The 25327-nt window shown below is 36.8% G+C and overlaps 1 protein-coding gene across 2 annotated transcripts in view; it reads left to right on the top strand.

The window, feature by feature from the left end:
• The first annotated feature begins 8324 nt into the window (after positions 1-8324).
• Positions 8325-25327, top strand: part of IL12RB1 (interleukin 12 receptor subunit beta 1) — a 51075-nt gene continuing 34072 nt past the window's right edge. Inside the window, exons 1-4 of one of the 2 annotated variants that reach the window (XM_072405128.1) lie at positions 8325-8615; positions 10739-10865; positions 14361-14530; positions 20883-21043. In XM_072405128.1, the coding sequence (XP_072261229.1) occupies positions 8513-8615; positions 10739-10865; positions 14361-14530; positions 20883-21043 (561 nt within the window). In that variant the 5' untranslated portion in view covers positions 8325-8512. Of the gene's footprint in view, positions 8616-10738; positions 10866-14357; positions 14531-20882; positions 21044-25327 lie in introns of both variants that reach the window. The other variant, XM_072405127.1, reaches the window with a different exon arrangement.

The following is a 25327-nucleotide window of genomic DNA, read 5'->3' as shown; positions in this document are numbered from 1 at the left end:
TTATTCTGTGTTAACTCATGATGGGCAAGCTGGTCTAATGGATATATTTCTTCTGCGTGTTCTACACCATCAAACACTTATGAATAAATGCCACATCTCATTAATTAATTATGTTGAAGAAGAAAGAAAAAACTTTGGAAAAAAAAACATGAACTTTAAATAATTTACTGAAAACCAAGCAATCTTTTAACAAACAAATCAGCTTTTTAATTCAATCCATATACAAAAAGGAAAATAAAAAACATCAACAAAAGACAATAATGCAGATTAAAAAAACATTGATCATTTGGTAGTCCAAGTTTTTTACATATGTTCTATGCGTTTTGCAGAACATGTCTGCTTCTTCAGAAGTAAAATAGTGCATATCAGACCTATGTCACAAACGACTGACATGAATAAAATTCAGTAAAATACAAATTGTCCCATTCATATTGGACCTATATCTGAGGACAGTAGAGGCACACCAATGACATGGAACAGATGAGGAGAAGGTGATCCAACCACAACATCATTGAAGTAGTAGTGTAGTAATTAGTGCTACATTTTAGGTTATTTATTTATTTATTTATTAATAGCATTAACCTCCTGGCCGGTTCATTTTTGTCTGGATTTATATGTCTAAAAGCAGTACATTTTCTTTCATGAAAATTTATTTTACATTGTAGACCTGTAATTTTTAGACATAACTCACCGAAATATTTATTAAATTTAATAATAAACTTTAAATAAAAAACACAAAAATCTGTTAAAACAAGGGTGCATAAATAAATAAAAAAATACTGAAACCTGTAATTTAACTGTACAGTAGCAGTTGTTTTGTATGGAATCCAATACAAAATAATTTGAAATTCCCGCCATGCCCCCTCACATGTAAAAATGTCGTAAGTCGAGTTGCAAGTCGCTGGGGAAAACCCACTAGTCAAGCTGCAAGTCATTCATTAGGCGACTAAAGCCGGACTAGAGTCCAAGTTGTGCAACTTGAGTTCCAACCTGAAGGTAAATCTGGTCTACACTGAATATTCCAGAAATAAATACAATCGTTCTATTTAATAAATTACTAGGTCACAATAATGTTTAATAATCTGGATGATATTCGTGTTCAACAACACATCTAAAGCTCACATAAAAAAGTTATTAAAGTCATTAAAAGTTTCAGCAATGGAAAGTCTGTGAAACAGACACCATCAATCCAGTGTGCACCCCCATTAATTCAAGTGCATTGCAATGTAAAGTTATAAGGAGAATAATACTAAAGTAAAACACAGACCTATACTTTGAGCTTTGGCATTCTGCTATGTTACAAGTCGCTTAATACGAAATTATTTTAATAAGCAATCTTTGTTGATAACATTTTGTGCTAAATGCATGGGGGTTCTTTGAGAATGCTTTTGGCAATGTTTCGCTTTTTATTGTAGGTAAATAAAAAGTAGTATTGTAGGCTTCCACTGATGGCATAATTCACAAATATTTTAGATACGTTCTATCAAATGTAAGTTTGTTTTTTTAGCAGCTTAAGCTGCGTACACACTTCCAATTTTTATCGTTGGAAATGAACGACGAACGAACGACGAACGACCGATTGGCCAAAAGTCGTTCGTAAAAAAAGTAACCAACGACGCCGACGAACGAGGATAGTCGTTGGAAATGAACGACCGGACCGGACCGGATTGTTTCTCACAATCAAATAAATTACTGACCCTATGATCCTATGAGGGTGACTTTTTTTACATAAGGAATATTCAAATATGCTACCACATTGAAGCCATATCTGTTCCTGGGAAAAAACGTATATTACATGAGGGTAGACTTTATGGAAACTGCTAGGCTGAAAGTGATACACTAATCACACAGACAGTTAAGTTGAATCCTCACAATGGGGTTAATTTACTAAAAGAGTTTTACCTGTTCACTCAGCAAGGGTAAACAATTTATGTTCCATTCATAAGCTTTTCAAAAACAATATATGGTCCATATATGTAAGCTTTTCAAAAACCAATCCCTTCTCTCATGAATCCTTCAAAGCCACAAAACATTGATAAACACTAACCAGTGGCTTTATTAGGTACACCTTTTTGATTGGTTATTTAAACAATTGTTTAATCAGCCAATCACAAGGCAGCAACTCAATGCATTTATGCATGTAGACATTGTCAAGAGGACCTGGTGAAGTTCAAACCGAGCATCAGAATGGGGAAGAAAGGGGACTTTTGGTGAAGTTGAACATGGTTGTTGGTGCCAGGCAGCCTGGTCTGAATATTTTAGAAATGGCTGATCTGCTGGGATTCTCATGCACAAATGGTCTGTAAAGCTGCGTACACACGTCAGATTTTTATCGCCCGATAATCGGCATCAGCCAGATATCGGGCGAAAATCTGGCGTGTGTACAGTTGGTGTTGTCCATCGTCCGAACGACCGTCCTGGCGGATCGACGGACGATGGACGACAACCGTTCCTAATCAAAGGGAAGGGGGAGAGCGCGCAGCAGGGTGCCGCTCTGTCGCTCTCCCCCTCCCCTCTCCATAGAGCATGAACAGTGCTGTATGTACAGCACCATTCATGCATCGTGCAGTCCTTTGTCGTTGGAAAGGATCGTGAAAGATCCTTTCCAACGACAAAAATTGCACGTGTGTACGCGGCTTAAACCCTGCTGTGATGTTTGGATGATAAAGTTAGATTTTGGTGTCCACACCATGAAAGCATGAAACCATCCTGTATTGTATCAATGATTCAGGCTGGTGGTGGTGTGATGGTGTTGGGGATTTCATTTCTTGCACACTTTTGGTGCCAAATGAGCATTATTTAAATGCCCCAGCCTACCTTAGTGTTGTTGCTGTTAATGTCCATATCTTATTCTAGTGGTTACTACCAGAAGATTTACTACCATGTTACCCCCAATACCCAAATCATTTTCAACTAGTTTCTTGCACATGACAATGAGTTCACTATACTCAAAATTTCTCCAGAGTCACTAGATGTCAGTCCAATAACTCAATCCAGCACCTGCATAACGCTATTATGTTAGTATGTACCAAGACTGCAAAGGATTTTTCCAGCACCTTGTTGAATCTATGTCACAAAAAATTACAGCAATATATACAGCAAAAATATTTGTAATATGTTACATTTTTCCTATATAGTTTTACCTACACTTTTCACTAGGTAAAGTTTGTTTTTGGTATTGATGAGTTTTCTATTTGTTTGAAATCATTGTACTGTAACATGATCCATAGCTACTGGATTAGCTTCGGATTGCAGACTGAAATCCTGCCATTATTCCTTACAGTTGTTTAAGATAGTGGAACATAAACATTTCTTCACCCATAGCAAGGTGCTTGCAAAAGTAAAGTGTCTTCAGACCATCATAAGTTCTTTACAGTAAGAATAACATTTTATGGCCAAATTCCATTGAAAGAGTTTTAGAGTTTAGTACAGGGAAATAGCCTAAAAGATTTTTATTGGTGTTTGTGCCCCCAATGGGGAGAGTTACTTTTACTCACGAGACAATGTAAAAGGGACATTAAGTTATTGGTTATCTTGTTTGGATTGGAACAGCAACAAAGACACGTTTATTTAGTAAAGTCAGAAATGATTACAACATCTCTACGGTTTTATCACAGGGTATTGCACCAGGGACAGAGACAGGAATTGATGGCTTATCTCCCTGGGGGGAAGAAACAGAAACTTTTGTTAAAAACATTTGTTTTTATTACTCACTGATTCCTACATTGGGGACACTAAAGCTGCGTACACACTTGCAATTTTTGTCGTTGGAAAGGATCTTTCAGGATCCTTTCCAACGACAAGGGGCTGCAAGATGCATGAACGATGCTGTACATACAGCACCGTTCATGCTCTATGGAGAGGGGAGGGGGGAGAGCGACGGAGCGGCACCCTGCTGCGCGCTCTCCCCTTCCCTTTCATTACGATCGGCTGTCGTCCATCGTCCGTGGATCCGGCAGGTCGGTCGTCCGGACGATGGACGACACCGACTGTACACACGGAAGATTTTCGCCCGATAATTGGCCGATGCCGATTATCGGGCGATAAAAATCTGCCGTGTGTACGTAGCTTAACAGGACACTTTTATTACTTGAGACAGGAATGAGGAAATCAGAAAACTATCCCAGGAAATACCAAAAAATGTTGTATCCTAAGACCCTGCATCAAAAGAATAAAACAATGGCAGCATCTTTATAGCTATTATCAGAATTACCTAGTTATGAAAGTTAGGAAAATGTCCATCAAGCGCAACCTTTAGGAACCCGTACACTTCTCTTTTTACAAGAGGAAAGCAATCAAGCTCCCTAAGCACCTGTTGCCAAATTTTCAACCATAACCTTACACCCAATGACAGTCAAAAAATTCCCTTGGATATTTAGATTTGGAAAGAAAAGTTTGTAATTCTTTCAGGCTTTTATCCTTCATATCCTTCACAAATGGTAAATACTACAAACACTACTACACTAAATGGGGGAGGGGCACATATCAGCCATAATGTCATGTATTGAGAGGTGCTGTAATGAACCAATAGAGAAAGCCTACAAATTAGAGCCAGGAAAATATAATTTAAGTTATACTGAGTACTTTTGGTAGGTAAAGCCCTGTCTTTTTGGGGACTCGTTGTTCATTTTATTTTGTGGTTGTGTTTTTTTTTGTTTTTTTGCAGCAAGGCTGCAAGGCCTTGCAAGGCAGCATTTTAACGTCATAACATTTGAAATGCTGCTAGTGACCTGAATCCATTTTACAATGTTTCCTGTTGCTGAGGTGTCAGCTTCTGTAAAACAAAATGTTTTGAGGTCCATGGGATAAAGGGTAGGTTTGTGCAGCAAAAAAAACTTCTTTATTCTAGATCAGTTTTCACAAATCAATACAACTGTCATAGCATAATAAAACATCTTTATGAATACAATTTTAAACAAACCATATTCCTGTTTATGTTTGATGTAAGTGAACACATCAAATTTTTATTTTGCACTGTCGACATACCTTTTTTTCTTTAACTTTTACTGTGACCACAAAACTTTTGCATTCTCATGAAGCACATATTTTCTATTGGTAACTAGAGTGCAAACACTGCATTTTTATTTGGGTCTGCATCAGAGCTGTCAGTAGAAGATTAAAGCCCCTTTCAGACCTTGTTAGCAGCTCCTAGCCATCCTCTACTATACTGTCTGACAGCCACTTTGTCATACAGTCAAGTGAGGTTGAGCGCAGTTGAGATAAAATAAAGTTATTCCTGCAAAAGAGGAAAAGCAACCAAGTGTCCAAAAATGATTTTTCACTTTTAGGAACTGCACTGCAAAATGCACTTTAACCATGGCCACATGCAAACACACACACAAAATAGTTTCTTACTGCACCCATTCAATAGGAGCAGTTGGGAGTGCAGTTGACCCTGCAGTAGAACACTACAGTCTGCTGCAAGCCTTAAATGGCCCTTAGCTGCTTTTTTCCTTTGCAGACAGGGGTGAAGTAAAGGTGGCCGTCAGCACAGGAGGTAAATTAGAAAACGTGCATGCATTCACCTTGTGATGTCTGGTTTTACCTTTTTTAGGTTACCTGAAATACAACTTTAAAGTAGCTTTCTATAACTTGACCCTAGGCCTAAATTCAGTGGTAAAGTTTGAAAACTTTATGTTGTTTTAAAATAGTTTTCTTTTACAAAGGTTGAAAAAAAAAACTGCCAAGATATGGTAATATGGGGTAATTTTAAAGGTTTCTTCCCTGCTGTGAACTGAATCCATGAGGTTAGGGCTATTGGCTCTTGAGCAGCCCCAGGTAGGTTCACTTACAAGCTTAATGGCCTTCAGATATGTGTCCCATAGAATATGCACTCAGTGTTTGGTTAGAATGTGTTTATATTTTAATTTTAGTGTAGGGACTGCAGAATGAGATGGGCATCGTTGTTGGCTCTGGAATATTTCCTCATATTGATGGATGTGGACTTAACACTGTGGATTATTGGAGATGTTATGGCATCAGGTGGGCTTTGAGGCCTTTGTGATTTTACCTTTCACCCTGTCCTGCCCAGTGAGCAATATTTTTCTTTTCTATGTATATTTGAATGCCCGGTATTATAACTTTTGTATACATAAGTTGTAGACTGCAGTAGAACACTACAGTTTATAGAAGCCCCAACTAGAAATGATACTCTGCTGGACCTAGGTATTTCTAACAATGCAGAGCTTATACCAAATGTGCAAATAAAATAGAATCTGGGTAGCAGTGACCATAATATGATTTCATTTAATGTAAGCTGTAAACAGGAAGCAAAAACAGGAAAGATAAAAACATTTAATTTTAAGAGAGCAAATTTTTTATTAAGGGCGGCTCTCTGTGACTTGGACTGGGAGAAAATACTGTCCTCAAAGAACACAGAACAGAAATGGGAATGTTTCAAGTCTGTTCTACAAAAGCAAACTGAAAAATATATTGCAATGGGTAATAAGTTTAAGAGGCTTAATTAAAACAGCTCATGTAAAAGAGCCATATGAAAGGGGCATTCCAAAAATATAAAAATGAAGAATAACCTAAATCATTTGAAACCTATAAAGAATATACCAAAAGATGTAAAAAAGAGATAAAATGTGCAAAACTTCAAAATGAAAGACAGATTGCAAAGGAAAGTAAGGCAAACCCCCAAAATGTTTTCAAATATATTATTAGCAAAAAGATCAGATCTGAGCATGTAGGCCCCTTAAAGGATGTTGCTGGGTTGGTAACTGGGGATAAAGACAAGGCAGATTTACTAAACACTTTTTTTAGCTCTGTGTACACGAAGGAAAATTCTAAGAGCTCAAGTCCAAATTCATAATAGCAATGTCACTGCCTAAAATGAGTCACAATGGCTCAGAAGTGATGTGATTGAGAAACAGCTGGGAAAAATTAAGGTTGACAAAGCACAAGGACCTGATGGATTACATCCACGTGTCCCCAAAGAGCTGAGCTCAGTTATTTCAAAGCCATTATTTCCATTTTTTAGAGAATCTTTAGTCACTGGCAAGGTACCGATGGATTGGCGTTAGGCCAATGTGGTTCCTATCTTCAAAAAGGGAGCAAAGTCATTACCAGGTAACTACAGACCCGTTAGTTTAGGTCCTAGAGGTCTCTCTAGGTCCTAGAGAGTTTGATAAAGAACCACATAGAGGAGTTTCTGCAATAAAATATTATTATAAGTGATAGTCAGCATGGCGTCAAGAAAGACAGAAATCAAATTTACTCTCTTTTTATGAGGAAGTAGGTAAACAGGTAGACAGTGGAATATCAGTTGATATAGTGCCCCTGATTCATCAATAAAATCCACGCTCGCTGGAAGCGCGAAAGACCAGCGAGCGCGGTTTCCCGCGGTCCGGAGGAGTAAGAAATGGAAAAGGATCTGGGGGTTCTGGTAGATCATAGACTTAATAACAGCATGCAATGCCAAGCTGCAATATCTAAAGCTAGTAAAGTATTTTCTAGTATTAAAAGAGGAATAGACTGCAGAGATAGAGACATAATCCTGCCCCTCTACAAATTATTGGTCAGACCACATCTGGAAGATACAGTCCAGTTTTGGGCCCCAGTTCACAAAAAGGACATTGTTGAATTGGAGAGAGTCCAGAGAAGGGCAACTAAACTAATAAAAAGAATGAAGGAGCTCAGCTATTAGGAGAGATTAGCTGAACTGAATCTATTCTCCCTTGAGAAGCGACATTAAAGGGGGGGATATGATCACCCTGTATAAATATATAAACGGTCCATATAGAGAACTCTCTTCCCCATTATTCACTTTGAGATCATTACAAAGAACAAGAAAGCACTCTGGAGGAAAAGAAGTTTAAGCTCCGGATAAGGAAGGGATTCTTCACTGTAAGGTCCCTGAAAATGTGGAATTGGCTCCCTCAGGAAGTAGTTTCAGCAACTACTATAGATTGCTTTAGGAAAAAGCTGAATGTTTTTCTACAAGCACAGAATATAACTGGGTATTAAGGCTTTAAAGTAAAAATACCAGTGACTGTTGATCCAGGGAACATCCGATTGCCTCATGGAATCAGGAAGGAATGTTGCATTGGGGTTGTGCATTTGGGGTGCCTGCTACAAATGTGCCTAGGGGCTTATATTGCCTAAAGTTATCATTGCCTACAAATACTATTTGACTAGGTATTAAAAAGGCTCCAGTAGTTTATTTCATATCCCTGTTTGCTTGTTTTACACATCCCTTATATACTAGTTTCTGTACTATATGTATCTTGGCTGTGGTTACCAGATGTCACAGTTTCTCTTCAGACACTTTTTTAGTATGTAGTGACATTTTATTGCAGACCACAGCTGCGTACTACTTTGAGACTAGCAGCTCTTTGTCACTTACTTTGTGTTATCATATTCTCATATACACAGTTCATGAGAATCACTCCTGGTGATCTTTTGTTCTTAGTTTGGTTTTCCCCTCTCCTAAAGGAATATTTGTAATGGAAAGTACATGCCGCATTTAAAATCATCTCATTGTAAAGTTTAATTTTAAACTGTGAAAGTTATGATGCTGTCACTGACTCCTTTTGGATCCAGAAACAATGCTAGGATTACAGTATTCCTTTGGATTCAGCTCATTTTTTTTGCCAGCGCTGAGCAACAGGCAGGTAAGTTAGACTGAAACCAGTCAATCTTAATCTAGCTGTTTGAAAACTTTGGAGACCTGATTACCTTTATTCTAATATTTTAAAATTCTTATAATCAGTATATCTTTTTTATATGTTTTTTCTGCTGTTTGTTAAATCATGAGTTCCTACCACAACAAAGTTGTAACGAACATTTCCTTCCCTACTAGACAGGCAGCATGTAACCCACTCATTTCCCCTAAGGCAACAGATAACAAAAGGCTGTTCACTTTAGGTAAACTATAAAGGCTGTTAAATGTGTACAGAGAAGAAGTGACTGTTTTTCTATAAAAAATTACAAATTCATTGAATTTGTCTTCTGATCCAATACTAAAGTAATCCATAGAAGTACGTATTTGAAGCTGTTTTTTCATACATAAGGGCATCTTCCTTCTTGACTCGGGAATACTACATTTATTTCACTGCTCTTTTTCCTTCGTCAGAAAAAAAAGGTTTAGTTTGTTAGTGCTTTTATCCAGATCAAACAGTTCAGATTATAAACTCATTGCATAGCATATGCTGTGGTAACCACCTGGAAATGTTTACAATGAGTAGTTAAAGATGGAAGCAAGGGCCTGGATACTGACTTCTGTCAACATTTGAATATCAAGTACTTATTTAACCTGTTTAGACTATACATTTTGTGGGCAGAAATAGTAAACTCGAAATACTTGATAGAATAAGAAACAAAAGTACTGCTAAGCATAGAAAACATTAAAAACACTTATTACCTGCATTAATTATTTGTTTTTCGTATAGTATAACCTTTTCTAGGTATAAAAAATGTAAACTAAAATTTAAAAGTATATATATTTTGAAAGTAAAATATGTATTACCACCCACTTTAAGAAATTGTTGACTCAACAACCAAAGATGTAAATGAAAGCAAAATCAGCACTTTCTAAGCCTCATTTCTTTTAATTAGAACAAGGTTGTTACAACCATTAAAGTATGTATGCCTTATAACTATCTTGTATGTCAGGAAAGTTAATAGATGTTTTAGCATAGTAAGGAGGTTTGCAAAAAGGATTCAAAAATGAAAAAATAAATAAGAGGAAACATTTTTTTTCCTTTTTATTTTATGTTCCTTAGTTTTAGGTAGAATATGGGGTGCCTATAGTTCTTGTCTTTTTTGTTGCTGTCTGTGTCCTATTGGAGACATTTTTTTCACAAAATACAAAAGAAGAGAAAAATGTGTATCAATGGAAATAATGTACCTTATAAATTTAACAATAGTGTATACATAACAATATTGTTACAATGTATTTTTTGTAATGGCTATAAGCTGCCATGTCATTAATACATAACCACGCCCACTCTTCCATCGCAGATCTGAGCCTGCGATGGGAGAGTGGGTGGATTGTGTCCAGGGACACAGCCCACCCACTTCCCTGAGTCAGGGGGTATGTATGGGGTACATGGTCCACAGCTCTTGCCGGTGCATCCCCCAACCGAGGTCCTTCTCCTGAGCCCGCTCGGGGGTGCACTGACAAGCCGTGGACCCCCAAAATGTTCTCATGGACCACCGATTGGCGACTGCTGGCTTAAGGAATCGTTTTTATGATTTACTTGTTAAGCTATTTTAAACAAATTTTCGATTGAAAGGAAGCTGCCCTTTAAAAGTGTTTGTCCAGCCAAAACTTTCTATTTTAGTTTTGCATAGAACAGGGAAAAGTACAAGAATACCTGCCAGGATTTTACTGCTATCAGGGCTCTATTAGAGATTTCCCCTTTCCTTCTTTTGTGCTGACCATCTTTTAACAGACAGAAAGTAAAGAGTACTCTTCAACAGCGACACAAACAGTATCTGAATTAGTTACCAGGTGACTCAGTTTCCAGGAATCTTTCAGGATGACATACATGTGGTTCTGCTCACCAAACAGGAAACACAACCCCAAAAATGTTTTAAAAAGCAGACTTACTCACTGCTGCTTCAGGTTGTAAAAAGCCCAGAGACAAAATATACGTCTCAAAAATTACTAAAAAAAAAGTAAATGGAGATAAGACATAGTTGAACCGATTTGACATAGGACATCCCAAAATTAACATTTACCTTCATAAGCCATACTGCCTTTGTGCTTAGCTTTATACTTTATGTTTTGCAGATACAACCAAGAAGTCCCCCACTGATCTTATTTGCTACCAGAATTATACTTTGAAAAATAATTTTTGTTATTGTAGCTGGAAATCTGGAGAGGAATCACGCAATGCTACTTTCATTTTGAATTATGGGTATGTAGCAACAACAAATGTACAACCTTGTAAAGTTTGTTTAACTGTTTAAAATATTTTTGACAAATAATACTTACATTTACTATTAATTACACATTACCTGAGATGGTTTACCTTTTAGTTTAGTAGCTTTTGGTAATACTCATTTTACCAATAATGGTATTGAACTAATAATTGGCTAATATAACTAAAAAATCACGGATCTGTACATAATTAAGTACAGTGGACACCAAAGAACACAGATTACTGTAGCAAACAGCAAAAGAAGAAATCAAGAAAATGAGAGAACAACAAAAATCAAGAAAGTTATTCAAAAATCATTCCAGGCAATACATCAGATTTCTGAAAATGCCTTCTTTGGATTATGACATTTCGTTCTCTAGTCTGCTATGTGTTAAAAAGCAGAGCTGTAAGGTACACAAAGTTTAAAGTTCAGTTAGGGTTATATTGGTACAAAAAAAGCGGGTGAGAAAGGGAAGCTTTTACTATCCTAATAATATGTTGCCAACCCCTTAATATTGAAAATACAAGGGAAGGTAACTGGGTGAGTGTACAAGAATGAGAGGGGTTTTGTGGCAAAACAACATACATTCATTTATGTAAAGATAAAAACATCAAGAGTCATCTTACAATAAAAGTATTCCCCCTTATGAAAATGGTATCTTGTCCATAAATTACACAAAACAGATTCAAAATGAGACGTTCCTGCTCCTGGCGCGTTTTGCTCATGTGGGGCTTCCTCAGGGGAGAATATATGCGGAGACACATCATACAGAGGACTCACATTTATTTTTCTCAGACTCAACAAAGTTTTCTTAAAACTGCAAACAGAATGAACAGTAGGTTGGTGGTAGATGGTGTCAGTATATACCTTACTTGAAGGTCTGTGTTAGGTAAAGAGATGCAACCCTAATAAACTAAACAGTAGGGCACGTAAGGGGTAACAACCTCCTGGTGTTCAACGTTGTGACTAGAAACAAAGGGCATTACCCAGCCTCTCCCATAGTCTATCTTCTCCAGTCGTGGAGAGCTTTAATAAACCAGGCCCCATGTGTCCATCTTGGACAACCAAAAATGGAATAGGTCTTTACTTCTGAGGCTGAAGGGATCCAAGTTGAAGTTCACATACAGGTAGTCCCCGGGTTACATACGAGATAGGGACCGTAGGTTTGTCCCTAAGTTGATTTTGTATGTAAGTCAGAACAGGTACATTATTTTATTAAATGCAAATAGGACAGATGTTTCAACATATTAGGCAGCGTGGTGTCAGTTACTGTATAAAATCCCCACTGTGAGTTAATTACAAACAAAGCAAAAAAAAAAAAAAAGAGCCTAGACATTCATGAACTTCTGGAGCAAGCTGTGATTTGATATGCAAAAAGAAACAAATGCAGCAAAGCTCAGTCTCAGCTGTGTTTAGAACTGTACAAAAGTGCTTTCTACAAAAATAAAAACACAAATTATATTCCCTTTTTTTATTCAGTATGGTGCCAGACATGCCTTTTTATCACGTCAATAGGAGAAAACTGCCTGTGTACATCTATTCAAATTTGCTTACAGCTAAGCTATGATCTTGCTCAATCAAAAAATACTGCTAAACTGAGCAAACACATTTTGAGGGAGGGGTTTAGAACTGACAAAATCAATGTGACATGTTTTTAGAACATGCCGCATAGAAAGAACTCCTATTGCGGTACTGAACAAACTTTGCAAACTGTAATAAAGCCAATGTAAAATGGTCTTGGGGTTTAGAATAGCAACAAAAATGACACTTTGGCTTTTCAGATCCCCCAAATCAGTAATCAGATGTCCCATTTAAAGATGTACATACTGTGAAATTACAAAAGGATGCAATAGCCAAACAATTTACTAGGACATTATAGAAGCATCTTTGCTACAACCTGAATGTTGATCGAACAAAGGCATTGTGCAAGTCTAGACAAACCAAACCAAATATGCACTGTTCAGTACAAATTATCCTTGTTTGACCTGGATTTTAAAAGCAGTGCTAAATTAAAGGTATGTTTTTCTTGGATTATACCCATTAAGTTGACTCATCCACAGGTAAAGCAGGTGTATATTATAGGATATTTCCTGACCACTGTTCTGTGTGCTTATAGGAGAGTGCTGTCCATTTTGAGGATGAACTTGCTCATGGGGTTGTGGTATACAGTCATAATTAAATGTATACATAATGCATATATTTATCTTTAGGTTTAATATTATTGGGTGGGAGTTAATGTTATACTTCTAAAATTTAAGAAAGTCCTCCTTACCTACACTGACATTCCCACAAAAAGAGCTCAATGGTTTGGTGGTGCCTGTGGAGAATAATGCACTGTCTACTTCTGTCTAGTATCTTCTCAATATAAAAAATATCTTCATACTGTGATCCTTTTGCTGTTCCTGTATGCTCCAGTTAGTCGTCAAACTGTGTTGTCTATAATTTCACATCCATGCTACAATTTATGCATAACATATTGCATTTTTTATTGTTAAGATTGACCTCTGAGTTTGGTGGTAAGCGTGAGGAGACCGTAATTAAAGCAGCTACAAAATATAAAAGGTTGACTAAGCTGAACAAAAAAAAATGATATGACACTAACTGTAAAAGCAGACTAATAGGTGAATCTTATATAGGCTATGGGAGGGTTATATGAGAGGAAATGGTTAAGAGATTAAGGTTTCAGTTTTCCTTTTTCAAAGTTTTGGTGGTTTTTATCTATTTCTGAGAATAATCTTTACACATCTTCAGTCACAGCAAAAATGTAAAATGCATTATAAAAACATTTAAAAGTATTTTCAGAGTTAGATTGTTCAACATTTATAAAAATCCACCAAAGGATATGCTAAGGGAATATGACATACTGTGCTGTAAACAGATATACATATATTTTAATATAGTTGCCTAATTATCATATAATACAGAACCATTAAAAATAGAACACTATGATCTTGATCAACCAAAAATGAACATAAACCTGTCATTTTGTTTTTTAGTGCCTATATAAAATGCTTTGATGCCTACCAGGCATAGCAATATTAAATTATTTATTCTTTCAATCTATAAAGGCTGAAATTATAAGTTTGTCTTTGCTAGCCATGTTTATATTAATTATTGCTCACTGTGGGAAATGCTCATGTAAAAAAAAAATAGGATAAAAATATTTACTAAATTTAAAGGTACAGAGACCAAACAAGCATGTGTTACTCCTCAAGTAAAGGGCTCATTGTTACCTGCATTTGAAATACCACATGTGTTTATTTTTATTTTTATTATTTTTATTTAGAATTTCTAGACCTTTATCTTTAAAGCACCACCAGCTGTAAAATGACTTACCGGTATATTATTCCTATAAATCCTCTTCTTCATATAATATAAACAACAAGCAGCACACCGATAAAACAAGTAAAAAAAAATAACAAATTTAAAAAGACATGTTTTGTGTAATTTATTTTATTTGTTTCAATAACATAATATTTTACTTTAAGCAGAACTCATGAAGAAGATGTAGTGGACTATTTTGAAGTAGGACAAGAAACATTTTTTAGTGCTGATAGCAGTCAAATGCATTTCCAGGAACCAATTAATGTCTGGGTGGAGGCATATGAAAAAGATAATGTGTACAGCTCTGCAAAAATAACTGTACACTTAGACAAAGCAGGTAATTATGGCAAATACTATGTTTTTATGTGAATATATGATACTATAAATATAGAAATTAAGATCTGCCAAAATCAAGCTCTGTTTGTTTAACTAGGTGTTATTAGTATACATAGATTAAAGAAGTAAGTGTACATGAAAAATGTTGATTTTTGAACAATCAAACATTAGCTCTTCATTCAAGCAGTGCCTGCAGATACAGGTGGTATACTCAAATGAACATTAATGTAACATTATATATAAATAATATATATGAGATAAAATTCCTAACAAAAAATATCAGTAAATACATTGGTGTACATGTATTGTATTGGCTAGCAGAAGTTACTGAGTGTTGTGTTTTGCATAACCAGGATAAATGGAAAGGTAGAAACAGACTTTTGAAGGGCAAATTTTTTGTGTATATTTATTGGTGAAACATTTTAAAATAGTCCTGACTCTAACAGAGACCCACTATTCTAAACACAAATAAATAAGTGACAATAAAATACCTATTAGTAGAGTTCATTTTTTAGTACAAAGTTAATAATCATATGTTCAAAAGTATCTCAAAGTACCCAACACGTTTCACCTTATTTGGCTTCCTCAGGGGATCAATCAGATCAAGAAACATATATTTGCAAAAAAGTTGTACAGAAAGGGTAAGGGACGGTGGGTTCAATGCATCCCTAAGGTTCACATTTTCTCATAAGGTCTGACTGTGATGTGTGAAGGAGCCCATATTAAGTGTGAATAAATGAGACAGTGCTAAGTGAAATATATGTGATCAATAGTTTATTTTCATGCTATATCATATATCCACATATTTTTCATCAGCCGATATTGGTGGTTGTGTGTGGTAGTAAACAGCAGGACGTCCACAGTACAGCACAGCACATGCGGTAAAACCAGTCTTTAACATAAACTCAATAACATTTTGACCACTTCTCCATACAAAAGCTGTAGGATGTTTTCCATTTGCTTTTACACCTTCTCTGTAACAAGCCATTGTCTCCAGTCTATTGTATGGCTGAATATGATGTAATAATTTCCATGTATGATGTAATTAAAAACATATCTGTGCTTAACCGATAAACATAAAAGAATTCACATATTAATTAAACATAGTAAAAGAACTTTCAAACAATATTTCACTGATCTCTCTAACAGTGTTAGATTCTTACTGGCAACAACGAAAACTCTACATCAGTGGTCCCCAATCTTTTGGAGTCCAACGACCACTAAATGTACGGACTCCCGGACCACGCATATCCGGGGAGCCGTGTGTCACTCAAAGGGGAGGAAACTTTCCCCTAAATGACTTCATAATGCTAGAACCCATCCAATCTCCCATTGCAGGCTCAGACCTGCCACACTCAACCCGCCCACCACCCTGAGCCTGTGATCCGTATAGGGGACATGGCCTGCGGCTCTGACCGGTGCACCCCCCCCAAGCGTGGGCCTTTTCCTGTTCCCACTGGTGGGAACCACTACTGGTCTCCGTGCTCTCGAGGCTCTCAAGACGATCAGGGGTTTGGGACCCCTGGTTTACATTACAGGGCTAAAAGCAGTGCTCGGTGTCTCTGTTGAGAAGCCACAATTATAAAATCTCTACACTGCTTGGAAATACATAGAATAATGGAGAGTTGTTTTAAAGTTTTACTGCTTATTCAGACTTTTTAAATTATTATGTATGGACATATATTCACTTTTCTTCACAGTACAGATAGATATAACCATTGTAAAGCAGTTGTGTTTAAAAGAGATTTTACTGCTTGTTTAGAATATGTAAGAGTGTAAGAGTACATGATCTGTAACAAGCTGACTTGAAACATTAAAAGTACTTTATCTATGGTATATGCAGTTATTGGGTTCCTAGTTATGAATGAATCTTGGTCTGAACAGACACATTTTTGATTCACCTCTGCTATCAAAATGTCATTACATTTGTACTACTGCAGATACTTTTATAGAAAAGCAAAACACTGTGCTTTTGTATGATGGATTCTAAATGTCAACAATAATATAAAGAAAAAAAAACTATGTCTGCTGTAATAGACCCTGTTGCCAGACCAACCCTTTGAACATATATCTGCATGGTACTTATCTGTAGACTCTCTCTTTTATAGACACCTAAAAATCCTGTCCTGGGAGTGCAGGACAGTACCATCTTGAATGTGATGTCAGTAACTCAGGCAGACCCCAGCTGTTATTAAAGTGACTACTATGTAGGAAGGAAGTGGAAGAGCTGTAAAGCATATTTAGACTTTTTGTAACACATTTAGGCTATTATGCGAATGGAGGAAGCTGTGCTAAAAAAATTGATAAATTAAGAAAACATTTCTAGAGTAGTCAGATTTTGTAGTTTTAGGGGTAAGCATCTAAAATACATGTCTTTTCATGTTCCTTTACCCACATATTTCCATTTGTTGGTGGAAGAACCTCTTTATTACTGACCATAATAAATATAAAGTGTTTCATAATCAATTCTGACATTTCCTAGTAAATATTGCTGTAATTTGCATACTTTGTAAACATCTCCTATTTTCTATCTAACACATATTGTTCAATGTTTTACTGTAGCATCTGTAATAGAATATACTTGTATTACTCTTTCTGCAACCTGCAATCAGAATTTTTTATGTTTTAATATATGGAGGATGAATGAGGATAACTTCACTGCTTGAAAACTTTTAAGTGGCCTTCTTTTATATAAAGGCTTTGTTTATAAAAAATGGCTATACACGTGGCAGTTTTTAGTCATTTTAAATGTTTTAAATTTGGAACTATGATCAGAATTTTCCCCCTCTTGCTATAGACTTGCTATACCCCAGTTACTTCTAGGAACAGACTTATTTAATACTTAAAATCCACTTTGAGACATTTGGTCAAATGAAGGAAGAAAAAATATATAGGATATGGGCAATAAGCAGTTAAACAGTTGTTTTTTGTATGGTATGCCAGGCTGTACTTTACAATCCAACTGGGGTTGCAAATACTATAGCAAGCAATCGCTAGAAACATATAAGAAATGTAATCTACCCATCCCAAGGTTAAGATCAATTGTAAAGATGAAAACAGGATATAAATAATCCAAAAGGATACATTTTTTTAAAATACATTATTTTTTTTGAATTTCAAACAAATAAAATGAATTGAAGTAGAAATAGGGAAATAAAGTACAGCAAATAAAAAACAATTTGATTTTTTGCCAAACCTATGTGGGGGAATAATGATACTATCACTTTGTGGTTGCTCTAAACCACCAATTTTATCTTTTTGATTGCTCTCTAATTTTAAAGAAAACTGCAACTAAAAAATGTTATTACCAAAATAATAAATAGAGTGTGCTTATGCACCCTAGAGGAGAACATAAATCATATTGTAAATGCAGATTTTGTGTACATGGCAGGACCTGAGTCCTCTCTAAGAACCTTACTGTATGTTTTTAACATAAATTTAAATATTAGGAATTGTGTATAAATATATTTAAGAGGCATCTTTTTATTTCAGCAAACTTTTGAGTTTTATGTACTTTCTGTATGAGATCGCCCACATTTTTATGCTCATACTTAGTTGGTTAATTCTGTTGTTGAAACATGACATGATCTACTATCCCTATTACAGGTTGACAATCAAAAATCTGGCAACCTCCAGATTTGAAGTGCGCCGGATTTTCGAAAATTCCCTAATTTTTTAAAAGTTATACTTAGCTCCAAACACAGGCCAGCCTTCCTCTCGCTGGCACAGTTCCAGGGAGCAGGCAGCAGGGACGTTTTAACGTGTATAGAAAGCAAGACCTAACAGCTTTTTCTGCAGAACAGCGTCATCAAAACATTGTTAAGTAAGGTTAGTAAGAAAGACTAAATTGTAAAGTATTAAACTTCAGGAAACCCTTGCTATAACTAATATATCCACAGCTAATGCTACATTAGTTTGGTGGTCAGTGGAAGAATGCCTCTTTTAGTTTTCAATTATTTTTATTGGAGATTATAATATTTTTACAGAGAAATCAGAAAAAGTAAAAGACAAATAACAAAATGAACAGAAATAGAGGGGTGCAGAAATACACATCACACACACAATATACCAGGTAAATACAAACAATATTAAACATCAGTCACACGTAGACCTACTTAATAAGCTGTTGGAAAACCCTTAGAAAGTTCAGCGCACCACCAAGTATACATTGTACACTTTAAACAAGAAAAGTTAAGGTGAGAAAGGGGGAAACGGAATTGACAGGGGGGGAAAACAGGGAAGGAACCAAAGACCATTATTGAAAGCAGGCCCAAATTAAAGTAATTTGGTAGGTAGTGGGTAATCCAGGGTGACCAGACCTTCTGGAACGTCCCTAATGAATAATTAATGTTGGCCACCAGGAGCTCATTAGTGAATTATCATGTGAATTTGCTTTTCACTTGTGTTACAGTAGGGATGCTAGAGAACCAAGCCTTTACTAGAAAGAATGCTTCTTACTTCTCTGGCAAATGGGACCCTTACATATAGCCAAAAGGATATTTGGTGTCAGTGGTAACTTATCCAAGAGGCACAAATTGCTCAAGGTACCCCTAGAATCCTCTGAAGGAACAAGGTTATTTGCTAGCAAATGTTTTGAAATCTGGATCAGATCCATTCCAGATTTGTTGTATCATCCAGCTTCACTGATGAAAGTGTATCATCTCCAGCCTTGGAGAGTTTTCATAAATCATGCCCATTGGCTGAGACTGACATCCAACCAGTAGGCTCCTGGTAAATGTGTCACCAGGAGGTTCCAGCTGTACAGTTGTAGCAGGTATGGTAGCTTCCAGCTGATACAAAGATTGAACAATATCTACCTGTCAAAACAGTGCAGTTAGAAGGTCTGAGTGTGCCCCCTAGTGACCATGCCACCCTCGGACACAGCCTGGGTGGCCTATTCAGAAATCCAGCCCTGCATATATTATCAATTGTTGGTATTTTGACATGCACCGTTTTACCTAAATATCCAACATTAAGAGCCATGCGGTTATGCTAGACAGCGGGAAATGCTCCTATTGGCTAATGTTTTTAGGGAGTGCTCTCAAGAAAAGAACTTTCTAATAAAAGTTTGATTAATATATCAATATAAATTAAATATTGAGTGAGAATGTTCTAAGTTTTGTTTGATTTTATGTTTTTATAAAAATATATTCTTAGTTATAAAAATTATAGTCTCATAAAAAAAAATATATCAACTAGTGTGAGCTACAAACTAAATACAGATACTGGGACGACGCGGGACCCGATGGAAGAAACCTCTTAATGGTTGCTCTGAGGAAATATAGGTAAGTGTTTTTTTGGTTTTTTTTCTTTTTTTTTTTTAGATTTACTTCCTCTTTATGACTAAATCATTTGGTTCTGGTGGCAATTAATACCATTTCCGTGGATGAGTGCATCTTTACTTTTTTATATCTAAAAAAAAAGTGTGCACGTTGTTTTAAATCAATATAAATCAATAACTACTAGTGTCCTTATGTCATGCCACTTATGTTCTGAGGAAACAACATCAGTTTTACAGATTATCCTACCTTTTCAGATAGACAGAAAAAAAATATTAGAAACTTGTGATGAGTTTTTTCAAACAATTGCACTCCGTAAGTAAATAACCAAGCCTCATTTGTTATTACAATACCAATACTTTTTTTCTGCTCCCTGAAAAAATGCGATGTCAGTGTAAGTACTAAAAAGTCCAGAAACCTCAAATGTTGCTGGAGAAACACCTCTGTTATTTAAACATACAATTGTAAACTCAAGCAATTTTGTTTTGAGTTTTGGTTAGTCACAGTAAACTAAGCTCCAAAAATTGTGAATATTGTGGTCTTTTCTTCATGTAACAAACCTTGTACAGGGGGTTTTCTGCTCTCATCTAATAGTAAACAGAGGCTAGATCTTGGTCTAGCAGTGATGATAGGTATAGACCTCATGCACTCTATGTTATTTGAAATACTACCAAATATAGTTTATTGATCTGTTTGGAACACAGGGCATAAGGCGACACTGACTGACTTTCTTTGGATTGTATTCTTTGAGCTCTCTGACTTACCCAGCATTGTCTTGTTGGGTGCCCTGGCTTTTTAATATTAAAGATGCACAAGCTTCAAATTTTAGTGCAGGAAAAATAAGTGTGTAAAAATACCCCATTAACCCATCATTAGAATAAAACCATACCAATCTGTTTGTTTATATCAATAAATGTCTTGTTTAAAAATGTATTTATTTATTTATTTCCTGGGTATTTAGTTTGTTAGATGTGGATGTAGAGTAGATGTTTTAGTAATATTTGTTTTGAGGCATGGTGTATATACAGTATGGCAGATTAAAAAACTTTCAATATGTTTCTTTTTATATAATAGTAAAGCTGGACCCACCAGACATGGAAACGGTAACAATAGAAAAACATGGAAGATCTGTGACTGTCCACTGGACAAGGATTGATCGATTTACGAACCAGAACGATTTTTTGTCGACCACAAAAGAAGTGCAGTACAAAAGAAATAAAACTTCATCTGCTATGGTAAGATCTCCAAACTTCTATTCTAATAACATTTAATCGAGATATGAAGGTTCTTTTACACAGCTTTGTGACAGGTAATTTTGAAATGTATTGTAAGTTCTCATAATAAAGGTTATGGCGTTCTAATTATGTCAGTATTTTTATGCAAAAAGCGGTACATTGTTGCATGGAAATTTATTTTACATTGTAGCCCTATAATTCTAGGGCATAACTTGCTGAAATATGTCCAATATTTATTAAATTTATAAATAAACTTTAAATAAAAAAACACAAAAATCTGTTAAAATTGGGGTGCATAAAAATACTAAAACCTGTAATATACCTGTACAGTAGCATGTATAATATATATAATGAAATTATACTTTGTATTGGATTCAATACAGTTATTTTGTATTGAATCCAATACAAAGTAATTTAAGTTACCAGGAACTCCCCAGGAACGTCAGTGCACCCACCGGCAGAAGATCGAAGACACAGGACGCGGCCAGAGGACGGACACAGATGAGCAGGATGCAGATGGGACCAGGTAAGTGGGTTTTATTCTTGTTTTTAGCTACCCCGAGTATGGCTCAGGGTTACCGCTTTTTGCAAGTTTTTTTTACCCTGGGCCACACTCAGGAATACCGCTAAGGGGGTTAATTTTTGTCATATAGTACCAACTTTCTGTATGTTCACATTTTGAGTTACGTAAGGTACATTTTGAGTTAAGTGAGTGTATATTCATCCAAAACATTTTTTGTAATGGATAGAGTGAGAAAAATGGCAATTCCTTTGTATTTATACTGTTGACTTGGGCTCTATTAGGGTGGTGCCTCTCACCTCTACTTTGGTTGCAATGGCTTTAAAATAACAGGAAGTGAGTGAAAATCTTCAAGAGATACAGATAGGGAAAAAAAGCTGGAGGTTCCACTCTCTGTCTGGTTAAATTATTGTCATTGTGACAGCATAAGTAAAGGGAAATCCCCTTGATCGAGTCTACACACGTGCAATTATTGTCGTTGGAAAGGATCTTTCACGATCCTTTCCAACGACAAAGGACTACACGATGCATGAACGGTGCTGTACATACAGCACCGTTCTGCTCTATGGAGAGGGGTGGGGGAGAGCGACGGAGCGGCACCCTGCTGCGCGCTCTCCCCCTTCCCTTGCATTAGAATTGCTCGTCGTTCATCGTTCGTGGATCCGCCAGGACGGATCCACGGACGATGAACGACACCGACTGTACACACGCCAGATTCTCGCCCGATATCTGGCCGATGCCGATTATCGGGCGAGAAAAATCTGACCTGTGTACGCAGCTTAAGTGAAAAATAAAAGTATCCAAAAAGTCTTAACAGTATTGTAGGTACAAGTCCAACTCAATAAAATAAACAATGTTAATGTAGAATAGGTCTTCGAGCCTTTAGAAGCATAGGTAACATTTAAAATGTTACTGTAGCTGTGGAGATACAAAGCAGAAAAAATTAGGTCTTATGCCTACTAAACAGGGCTGTGTTGTGTGGTGTAGCTGTGTAAACCTCAGGACCGAAGGGACAGAAATACAAATCATTGGACAGGTATATTATGGGGTATAATATGGGGTATTTATAAATTATTATCTGTTAATGCAATCTAAATAATGCACACTATTTTCTTATTGTAACTGCTGCGCACTTTGGACAATTGGCCACAATGTGGCAGAATGAATAATTTTTTTAATATTCACTGAAACAACAAATGTAGAAGGATTCAAACTGCTGTTGAGAGAACTTTTTAGCTGAATTGACAGAGGAATGTGTGTGTGTGTGTGTGTGTGTATGTGTGTGTGTGGCTCACTAAAAAATATTGCAGCACTCACAAAAAAGGCATATGTTACTGTGCATATAATTATTTTATATTGGAGATGGTAAAATTGCTGCTCTAAATTAAGAATCCGCACTTTTTTATTCTGGGTGATTTGTCACCACCAGCACAAGACAAGAGCCCCAAAACAAATGAGTGTCAAATTCTTTGTTGTGCAGTGAGTGTGACTGTGGGTATAGATTCACTGAAAGAACTGCACATCAGAAACAGAAATTGTGCTTCTCTCTACATTTTTTTTTAATTTGAGATTTGCTGTGGACACCTAGTGACTCTCCTATTGCTTGGTGTATTGATTTATTTTTTCCATTTTATCTGAAAATGTAACTAAACTAAAGTCATGTTTTTTCTCCAAATAATAATGTGCAATTAATTACTGATTTACTAATTTTTATTACTTAGTTAATGAAACGCCTGGTTTCTGTGCATCTTCAAACTCTCTGATCTGATCTACAGGGATAAACTACACAGTAGTATGAGTGGTTAGCACTCAAATTTTCTGCTTTAATAATCTTTTCCCTTCAACCACAGGAATGAAAAACAAACCCATGGCCCCAATTCCATTAATCAAAACTAATTTTCAGATATATGAGGTTCGGATGATACAGCAGCAATACTAACAGGCAGGGGTATAGTGGGGTAGGCAGGGGTGTAGTGGGGTTGGCAGGGGTGGGCACGGGTGGGGAAGGCCGTGCCCCCACTTTCTTCGGGAATGGGCACTCGTGCCTACTCTTTTTTTGCAAAGAATTCTTTGGTGGTCCGCAGCTCTGGCTGGTCTGTGCCCCATGGGGTCAGGAGAAGGACCAGGCTGGGTGGGGTGCACTGGCCAGAGCCGCAGACCATGTCTCTTGTATGGAATTGCAGGATCAGGGAGTGGGCGGGGTGTCTCTCTGAACACAACCCATCCACTCTCCCATCGCAGGCTTAGACCTGCCATGGGAGAGTGGGCGGGTTCTGGTATCATGATATCCCTCTGGGGGAAGTTTCTTCCCCTTTGAGAGACACATAGGCAGGGGTATAGTGGGGTGGGCACGTTTACATAACAATGATGCGCATATGGGTTTGCCATGGATAGTACCGTGCCCCCCCCCCCTTTTTTTTTTACCCCCCTGCTAACAGGTCTGCTGTCTTGGGGGTGGAGGTGGAGAGTGAGGGTTTTTTTAGGTTATATTTTTAGTGTCCTCCAATACAGCATTTAGCTGTTGCTGACAATTTCTTTTTGGAGCTGTTTCCTCTGTAGGGGTGGGGAGTTAGATCAGAACATAAAAAGTCATCAGAGGATCCAAAGCTCCTAACAGAAATCACTGCACTTAAGAAAAAATAGGTTATGCAGGTGCAACTTTAAACCAGAGTGTCAAAGGCTTCACACTTTTTTCAGACTGCGGCACAAGGCCTGGAACACTACTAGGGTAGATGGTCCAACCGTCTCACCATTTCAAGAACCCTGTGCACTAATTGCCAGCAGAAGTGGAAATACTCTTGGCAACTATAACACCTGTACCAAAAGCATGATTTCGACTTATTCACAGATCAGAACGCTGATATCCAATTTAAGGAACTTGGAAAAAGTTGGAGTGTAGAACTTCCTTGCCTGATCTAACAGACCCGGTACTACTTAAAATACACCAAAATACATGTTTTTTTTTTTTTGCAATAGCTTGGAGGGGGACAATTTCTTGACTTGAGTATTCAAACCTTAGTCTACAGATCTTCTGGTGGAAAAAATAAAAATTTGGCCTGGGTCGACATCAGACAATGAACCAATTCCTGCACTGTTTCCAGAAGGATTAGGATGCATCCTGACTGCTTTGACATCTGAACCATGAGCGATAGATTGCTTAGTAGAGTCTCTGTTCTTCCCACAAGAGTTTGCTAAGTTAACCCACATTTGAATACGACATGGCTATATTGGAACAGCACCTTGAAAAACATGAAAGGTACAGGGTTGAGACCATAAGGTATGCAACCTGAGTATTTACAAAAAGAAGAATGTTTACTGGTGATGTTAGCCAATGGTAGACTTTTTTAGGATCCACAGGTCCAAGGTAAAGCAGATTTTCCCATCTGGAGAGTGATCATTGGAAAGGTAAAAGAATCTTCTGAAATTGTGCTGTCACAAAGTCCGGGGCAGTGATGTAAACACCTCAGTAAAAGTGCAGAAGAAAACTTACTAGTGTTATTCACTGCACTAAACTGCCTGAAAAGCAAACTATCCAGGTGTCAGCAAGAATTAACAACTATTTCCCTGTTTAGGAAAATGTGACACGTCTTAATGCTGAGGAAGTTTTTTTCTGATGTTTGGGCAAGATTCATACCCCATGTTTTTTTCATACCCCAGGGAACCTTTAAAAATTTTTAGTCTTTTTTTGTCATCTCTTACTCACTAAAGCACAGGTCCCCCTTTCCTGTGCATGCAGGCAGTTCTGACCCTGGGCGTGCCTGCTC

The sequence above is a fragment of the Pyxicephalus adspersus genome, chromosome 3 (genome assembly GCF_032062135.1).
Source record: "Pyxicephalus adspersus chromosome 3, UCB_Pads_2.0, whole genome shotgun sequence".
Taxonomy (NCBI): domain Eukaryota; kingdom Metazoa; phylum Chordata; class Amphibia; order Anura; family Pyxicephalidae; genus Pyxicephalus; species Pyxicephalus adspersus.
The sequence above is the reverse complement of the archived record's forward strand: the minus strand, read 5'-3'. Positions and strand labels throughout refer to the sequence as shown.